Source organism: Triturus cristatus, chromosome 2_1, assembly GCF_964204655.1.
Source record: "Triturus cristatus chromosome 2_1, aTriCri1.1, whole genome shotgun sequence".
NCBI classification, from domain to species: domain Eukaryota; kingdom Metazoa; phylum Chordata; class Amphibia; order Caudata; family Salamandridae; genus Triturus; species Triturus cristatus.
Genome location: NC_140581.1, coordinates 685909544 through 685918433, shown reverse-complemented (window position 1 = coordinate 685918433; position 8890 = coordinate 685909544). Strand labels below are relative to the sequence as shown.

At 43.5% G+C, this 8890-nt stretch overlaps 1 protein-coding gene across 2 annotated transcripts in view; it reads right to left on the bottom strand.

The window, feature by feature from the left end:
* Positions 1 to 1826: 1826 nt before the first annotated feature.
* PGGT1B (protein geranylgeranyltransferase type I subunit beta) overlaps positions 1827 to 8890 on the bottom strand; it is a 332915-nt gene continuing 325851 nt past the window's right edge. For both annotated transcript variants that reach the window (XM_085632623.1, XM_085632624.1), the window contains one exon: positions 1827 to 3258. In XM_085632623.1, coding sequence (XP_085488749.1) covers positions 3077 to 3258 — 182 coding nt within the window. In that variant the 3' untranslated portion in view covers positions 1827 to 3076. The remainder of the gene's footprint in view (positions 3259 to 8890) is intronic.

The window sequence follows — 8890 nt, the reverse complement described above, 5'->3', positions numbered from 1 at the left end:
TCTCAATCCACTGTTGATAGGCCCTCGTCCCACTATCAGCAAAGGGGGTCTACACAAGATTCTGCCGATCAGGTACCGGTGGATCCAGATGCGTTAATTAACCTTCATCTCCCTCAGGAAGCCACTCCCTACTCAGTTATCCTAGCTAACGTCCCACCACTTGTACCAGGGACAAGGGAGCATTGGTCTAATCTCAAAAATAAAGCCCTACACTATCTAGGGACTAAACTTGGGGTGAGTAAAAGTTTGTTTAACAAATTCAAAATGGTTAGGCGGGTTAACTGGGTTGGCCACTCTCAAAAAACCCTAGTCGGGGATTGTGTTGTCTTGAGTTTTAGGTCACCACTATTGGTTAAACAAATCTTGGAAAGGGTGTCCCATTTTGCTCCCCCTACTAATGGGATTATGATCTTACCACTTGGCTACTTTTATAGACCGGTAAGGGATATGGTTATCAGACGGCCATGCGTCCCGAATTTTGCCTCCCAGCAAGGTCTTCAACACTCTGCGCCAATTTTGCTTCACAATCGCTTTACAGCCCTTTCTTCCCTCGAGGAAAATGACTGACTAAAGTCTGTCATTTCTCCTCCTGGGTTAGGTTCACCAATGGCTTTAGACCCCCCCAGCCAGATGCCCTTAGTCCACCCACCTACTACGACTGAGGGAGTGGATTTGGTTCCATCTGGATCATCCATGGTTTGTACCTTCCATCTGCACAATGTGGTGACCCTTACGGGGCAAAAAAGGAGTGATTGAACCTCCGTTTTAGTTCAAAGAGTAGGACAATTATGGTCTTTATCATGCTCTGGTCAATATTGGAAAAGGCTTGATGCGGATGACTTTGTCTCCAAGGGTTTGTGTTCTTCTTCAACTGGCGTTTGAATAAATCCATGCAAGATATACAAAAACATTAGATGTGACATTCACAGCTAAACTGATTGTCAACGATTATAGATGCTCTTTGACGTCTTTGGACATTTGTGGCATCTATATGACAAGATTAGACAATAATGAAGTTTGAAGTGGGATAGCGAATGCCCAACACATCACTTTTCTGCGCAGTATGAAAACAGGAAAAACCAATACAGCCATGCAGAAATAGGAGAGTCAGGGTAAGAGCACAGAGCAGCAAAGGAACACAAAATACATTGCTTTGCTAATGTATTGCAACAGTTGCAATGTTAAATTCTTCATACATCGTTTATATACATTTTTAGTTGAACCTCCTCCGAGAAATGAGCAATGGCCAGAAATGGAAAGCTTCTCAGAATGTATTATTATGGCTCAGATAAAGCAGTGCAGTCTTCAGCCCACTGCATAGGCTAGCAGAGACAAAAAGCACTAGAATGGGATGTTTTACTGATGACAAATTACAAAATGCAGGGTTGCAAATGAACAAGTATTGAGGTCTGCGCTTGGGCTACAAGGACTCTGCTGAATGTATCCGTTTGCACAGTTTCACTAAATGTTTGTTTTGATTGTCTAGTTTTCTAGAGAAGGCAGCTGATCCGCCTGAATGTAGGAGGTAAGATGCAGTAATACACAATGACAGTCAAAATGTTTTTTTTCACATTCTCATAAGAACCAGTTTAGCACATAAAACTCGTTGTTAAAGAGGTCGTTTTTCCAGAGGGCAGTATTCAACTTGTAAATTGTTATCATGCTTAAGAATGCCCTCCACATTTCAAAACATCTGTTCTTCATTAACCTAACTGGCATGACATCATGATTTGGCATTCGTACTGGGCGCACATTTTGGATTCTCGGAGGGGACGTTAATATCTAGCAATGGTTTTTTCTAGATTACAGACAAACTGAACTAATTGTTTAGTGGTTGTTATTATAAATTTATTGTGAGACGAAATGGAGAACTAATAACATTACATCCAACAGAACGTTTGAATATATATAATCTGGCCAGATGAGTGAGCTTTTCTTTCTCTTGAGCCAATGCACGGTTTGCGCTAACCCCAGTCATCCAAAGAGGTTTCATTTTTCCAGTGTGAAAAAAGTGATTTCACTAGTCATTGACGTCTTGTCCAGGTGCTTTTCCAGATTATTTTTAAACAGTGCACGCCAGATAAGTGACCAGAAGAACACAAGGGCAGTCACTAGCAGACATTTCAAAGAGGATATTACAGCCATGACCGCAACACGCAACTGAAGAAGAACCAATCTTCTATTGTACAACATGGGCACTATTCAACGTACCTCAATTGTTTTACGTTTATTAAGTTTGCATCATTTCTTCTATATATCAGATTACACAGAATGCTGAATTCACTTTCTTCTAACAGGCATCACTGCAAAGAGAAATGCACTACATACTTGCAAAGATTTGAGATGAAATGTTTATCAGATATGCAGAATGTTCACCCTTGGGCATGGTAATCTGAACACATGATCGATCAGTCTTCACAGGGGCAACACACTGGCTTCACTGTGGGAACGTGTACGTTTCTATAGACTGAATCCTTAATGCTCATTTATTCAGAGAGTGTCTTACTCTAAACCACTGCTCCGACGTTATCCCAGACACAGAAAGTATGTCTTGCTTTCCACATTGAGTTTCCAAGGTATTTGCATCTTCGACAGGTGCTGCAGATGGACATTGCTGTACTTGTATGAACAGGAAGAGCAGTCACCCAGCACCCAATCGAGGACTCAGAGTGCTGGGAGATATGTAAACATTGGGAGGCTTTGTGGCATTCCTGTCGTTTCCAGCTGAGGACTGAAGACATTACAAATGTCACCGTCCCCCTCCTTCCAAATTAATACATTCACCAGAAAACAAAACACAGTTGAAAGAAAGGCCAAATACGGGAAGCATGGACGTTGCCACAAGCTAACAGCAGAACTGTGACAACCTTGTGTTAACAGTTGAGATATTTTGACAGACTTGACATTATTTTGTTTCCTTCGAAGACTAACTGTCTGAAGCGAGTCCACTTAGCAGCCAGGCCAGTAAGTGTTTTAACAAAGGACTCCAGGAAGTTTAAAGAGCACATTTGGTTAATACATGGCTTCTACCCTCAAGCTAAAAATGTGCCACATCACAAAGTGTCTCGTAGATCCATCATGTTGAGATCTGCGCGTTCTCTGAAGGCGATGTACAGTCTTTGCTATTCCAGATCTGATGGAGTTCTCGAAGGCGATTAAACGTTCTTAAGCTGATATTCAGTGCAGGGTGAACTTTACGGATTTCAGGCTCGCCCATTAAGGATAGGCCGCAGATCCCAAAGTATGCATGCAAGGCATCTGAAAGAGGATCAAAAAGCATGTAAACATACAGAGTTTTGAATGTGAACTGCCGAGAAAAATAATGCAGTTTACTGAGAGTATTACACGCACTAATGTGCCAGACTAAACATAGCTGTGTCAACGATCTAACTTGGGTCTCAAAACGAAGAAATAGGGACATGCATACAACAACGCTTTAAGCTTACTTAGACACGTTACTCAATTTGAAACGTATGTGAGATCGTCATTAAATCAGAACTGTACAATATAACAGTGCTCTCTTTATTTTTCTCAAAGTTCTTATCAAAATTATGGTCTTTAAAAATAATTTCTTCTGGCCTGATTCACAAAGGCACATTTGCATGTTTCCAAACACAATGGGCATCATTACAATGTTGGTTACTGGGCAGAGGCTTTCCAACCGAAATGGTAGGTTTAAACTCCGACCACCTCATTTGGATGGCTGTGGTCGGAGTTTAAACCGGCAGGGGAATCCTATGTGGTTCCGATGTGCTCAAGCAGCCCGTTGGACAGTCGGAAATGTACCATAATCCCTTAAAGACCGGGTTTCCGCCGTCAGGAATATGATGGCACTTTCCCAGAGCAGTTTCATGTCTGGCTATCCGGCATGAAACTGCTGTTGGAAAGTGTCTTTGGGAGCCTCTGCATTTGGGCCTGGGGGGGGGGGGGGCACCATCCCCCCTAAATATCCCTGCACCGTGTTGCAAGCACCACGAGGTGCCTGCAATACAGTGCAGGGATCTATACAAACTTCCATTTTTCAATGGGAGCTTGTGCTGCGGGCGTTTTCAGCCTGCCACACAAGCTCTCATTGAAAAATGGAAGTATGCAACAACAACATGTGCGGTTGCATCCTAATGGGGCTGTCGGAACCGCTGAACTATGATCGGGCAGTTCCTTCGCCGAAATGGGGTAGGTCGGACGCAACTCTGACCGACATCGTAATACTCTATGTAGTACTAGGGGCACCAAGCCATGAAGTCAGTCTTCAGGTCTTGACCATCCTTAATGTTACATTTTGATATGTGGCGATTTTAAAGATTTGCAAATCAACCTCATGTAGCTTTTGTGGCAGATACATACATTTTAAAGAGCACCAAATAGCAGTTAGATAGAAAACAAAGAAGTTAATAAAACAAGCATTTGCAATGCAATAGGTCTGGCATTTGCGAGATTTTGAGCGTGGGCATTGTAAATGACAATGCCTTTTATTTATATGTTTTAAAACATTGTCATTTACAATGCCAATAGGTCAAAGTTTCGTAAATGAGAGATCTATTGCACTGCAAATGCTTGTTTCTTCATTTGGTCATGCTGCACAACTTTCTGCCGATGCTGTACAGCATGGGTACCCACAAACTTTCTCTAGGGGGCCACATTTACACTGTGGTTTGTGGCTGAGGGCCACACCAGTGGGGGAGGGGTCAATGGGTACGGGGTCTGTGGGGGTGGGGTTAGAGAGAAATCATCACCATCTTTTGAAATCCAATCAAAGGAGCAAACACTCCTTCTATGCCTGCCTACATATATGCAGTATTTTAGTTCAGTGCATGAGACTGTGAATTATTCTGTTCACTAGAGCATGGATCCCACAACATTCATGGACCACATGACCAGAAAAAGAGCAAAATGTTTATCCCCATCGCATTATTCAACCTTCAATTTCTGTGAATATTATTTCCTGTAATTATGCACTATTCTTAGCTTTAATACCTTTATTGTGTAGTTTCATCATCTGCAGTGCCAGTGGAGTGTTTTAATCCTTTGTCTTAATGAGAGGGCCCCCCGCTGCAATCTTATTGGCCTTGGAAAGTGCAGGCACGTCTGACCAACACCAAGCGGTTCTGAGGGCGGCGAGGAGGAAAGCAGGCTGGCCTGCGTGCATCGTCGGCAACAAAGGAAGCAGGAAGTTTTCCAAAAGGCTCCCTAAAAGTCAGCTGTGAAAGAGCAACAGCTGACTTTTAAAGGGCCTTTGCTTCCAGTCACAGAGGCGGTCAGTAAACACCAATGACGGCCGCTCGAGCATACGTAGTAAATCTTCTATCGCGCATGCTCCAGCGGCCCTCACTCTTTTTAAAAACACACACAGGTACATTGCCTGCAAGGTCCGTGGGCCTCCAAGGAAGGCCTGCCGGGCCACTGGCGGCCCCTACTACGAGTACCAGTCCTAGAATAATAACGAAGCTCTACAGTAGTTAACAGATACAATTACACCCAGTGAATACAGCAAAAGCACACACGCATCCTCCGTCATCTCAGTAAAACGACCATCATAATTTCAAAACACTTATCACAACACACATATAAAACACCAGGGAAGGGATGCATCGAGAACACATGCAATAACTGACAGCGCAGACAATCACAAAGAAAGCCAAACCTTTAGATCAAACACCACATTTTTATAAACACTACTCTTTTCCCCAAAAAATCAGTGTCTTGGCAACAAAATTTTGGAGCTTATTTTGATGTCAAATCTAATTCCACAGCCTGTGTGACTAATAGTTTCAGTTCTGGAATGCAGTGTGTAAGCTACTTTTTTAGGCTGTCTGTTCACCGAAGTTGATATAGTAACCGAGCAATACAATGACTCATTTTTCGAAACGTATTATTTTAGGAATGCTAAATTTAGCATGATGTTTTTGGACGGCTTTGGTCATTCTTGGGTCTTTCCAACTGTCAACTTTAGCTGTGTGTTGTGGAATAACTTTTGTGTTCAATACTAATGCATACTAATAGTAATACATAAATTGGGCTTTAAGTCAGTACCCTGGTCATGATTGGATAGTTATATTTTCTTTCTTTCTTAATTTAATGCTTCTAATGTGTGGCTTTCCTCTCTTTTTCGGTGTTTGCTGCAGCATTTCTTTTTAACTGTGCATTTATTTAGGTGATTACGAACATCAGAGGACCATTTTCATTTGGCTTCTGGTGCTCAGTGTGAGCAGATTCCCCCCACTCCCTGGCCCTACCCCACCAACATCCTTCAACACCCCCGCCCTAAACATCCACTGCTCAGGACACTCGCTTCCCAGCTCCTTGGATAGCTTTCTTTAGAACTTTTTTTGTACACACATTTGCCTTGTTGTTGCGCTGTAAATAACGTGCCTCTATTGCCTATCAATATTGTACTGGTCTTTAATATGGCAAACCGATTTGTGTAAGCTGAAAGTTACAGTCTTGAAGACCAGTACTACAGGGGTGTGCAACGAAAATACAATATCAATGCTACCAAGATAGATTACAAACTCTTACTTTGAAAAATCTTATTTGAGCGTTTGATTGAAAATGTGTTATGTTACTAATGGGCACTTTATGGAAACTAAGCAGTCCACATGGTTGTTCCCATAAATCGTGAGCCTCCACATAAAATTAGACCAATGTCAAAGATGAAAGATTACTGAGCTTCGTAGCCAACCGCATAGCTAATCATTATCAAACGGAAGATTAAGCAGTTTGCAAAAAAAAATATATATAGAGATAGTTATAGTTAGAACCTATTTTCCATAGGAAAAGCATTTTTTAATTTGCTAATAACTTTGGCGTTGTTTGACGAATGTTCGCGAAATTCTCCCAAAAAAGGTCTATCCAGGTCAGCTCCTTTCCTGAAAGTTTGGGGGTGATTCATCAAGCGGGGGCTGAGAAAAAAGGGGGGTCCCAAAAAGTGTTTTCTCCATGGTAATTTTATTACCGGCTACAGCCCAAACTGCTGAACGGAATTACACCAAATTTGGCAAAGAGGTAGAGCTTGGTTCAGAAAGCGACCTTTTTCTTTAAATGGTGTAAATCCATTCAGAAATTGCTCAGAAATTCAAAAAATAAAAGTCAAAAAATCAATTTCCCATAGGAAACTTTAGCCAAGGCTACAGCCCGAACTGCTGAACGTAATTACACCAATTTTGACAAAAAGGTAGTGCTAGATTCCGAAAGCGACTTTTTAAAAATGGTGTAAATCCGTTCAGTAGTTGCTGAGAATTTCAAAATATAAAAGAAAAAAGATATATCTGGTGCAGCGGTGGGTTCGCGCACTCTCCCGACCACCCGCTTCACTGTGATTGGCTGCCACGACCACAAGCTTTACTGTGATTGGCTGCCAACACTCCAAACCAGGAAGTGTTGGCAGCCAACTTGTGACTCGGTAGAAGCGAGTCACAAGAAAACAGTTGAAAAAAATTAAAAAAAGAAGAAAAGGGGGAAGGGTAGATATACCCTGACCCCCTAGGCTTGCTCAGGGGTCCCACAAGGACCCCCATGCACAATTGCATTGTGAATTCGATGCATATGAGGAATATCGTTGTTGCTGATACCCTCCTCTATATGTGGCATTATCTCTCCCTCTGGCTCCACGGAAGGGGACTTTGCGGTACTGCAGAGTCCCTAAGGATCTTGCGGTCTCTGGGTTTTTTGATATCCTGGAGAGCATCATCTATATGCTTCCCAAAAAGCGCCTCGCCGTCGAAGGGAAGATACAGGATCTTGTTCTGGATCTCAGGGTGGAACCATGTAGCCCGTAGCCAGCCTTGATGCCGAAGGACAGCAGCGCCCGCCAGGGAGCGTAACGCAGTCGTTGCAATATCCATTGCACAGTCAATCACTTCAGCCGATGTTACCTCTCCCTCCTGAAGAATCTTCAGGTAATTGGTCCAGATATAGGGAAAGATCACACCACATCTGGCGATCATAGCGCCCAAGTATCGCTAAGGCGTTAGCGGCTCTGACCAACAGACTGGACATGGAAGAAAACCTCTTGCCCGCATTATCCAGGCGTCTTCCTTCTTTATCTGGAGGTGTTGTGAGAGGAGCTGAAGGATTTCTCGATTTTCTTTTGGCCGCCTGAGAAATGACAGAGTCTGGCTTAGGCTGACTGACAAAGCAGGCCAGGCTATCGTCTGGAGCCTTATATTTCTTTTCAAGGCGAGGCAAAACTGGAATTACCGTAGCAGTATTCTTCATTACTTTCAGTCCCTCATCCCAGACGTGACGAACAATAGGAATTGAGCGAACTGTTATCCTGTAAGGTTCCTTGAAATCATAGAGGAAGCATTCTGACTGCTCGTGGGCATGGGCAGCTCAAACCTCCTTGAGGCTCTCTCCATCAATTTATGGAAACCCCCTATGTCTGCAGAGGGGGGAATCAATTGGTGCTGGTGTAGGAGAAGCCGGATCAGGAATGACAGTCATCCCACGCTGCGTCAGGATCAGGTAGTGCACCAGCGCCCTTGTCGTCATCAGAGGTGTCATCGTGAATGAGAGACACGACAGGTGGTGCGTCTTAAGCCATAAGTGTTGGTTGAGGTGTCAGCAACTGGAGAATAGCAGGCTGAACCTGAGGAACAGCCGTATCTGGTACCACCACAGGAACCGGAAGATGCGTCGCAAATCTCCTTTTATAGTCCACAAGCATTGACTGCAAGTCCGCTAGTAAGGAGGAGGGCATGGAGACCATCTCCTGCTGGTAGTCCTCTTGATAATCTGAGGAAGGTTCATATTGTTGCTCCTCTCCGTAATCCCCCTCCGAGTCCGTGTCTCGGCACTTGACGTGCAATTGAAAAGGGCTATTCGCTTCCAGAAGGAGTGCCGGAGGTAGAGGAGTTATCCTCCTGGGGGATGTCATGTCAGGTGTAATTTG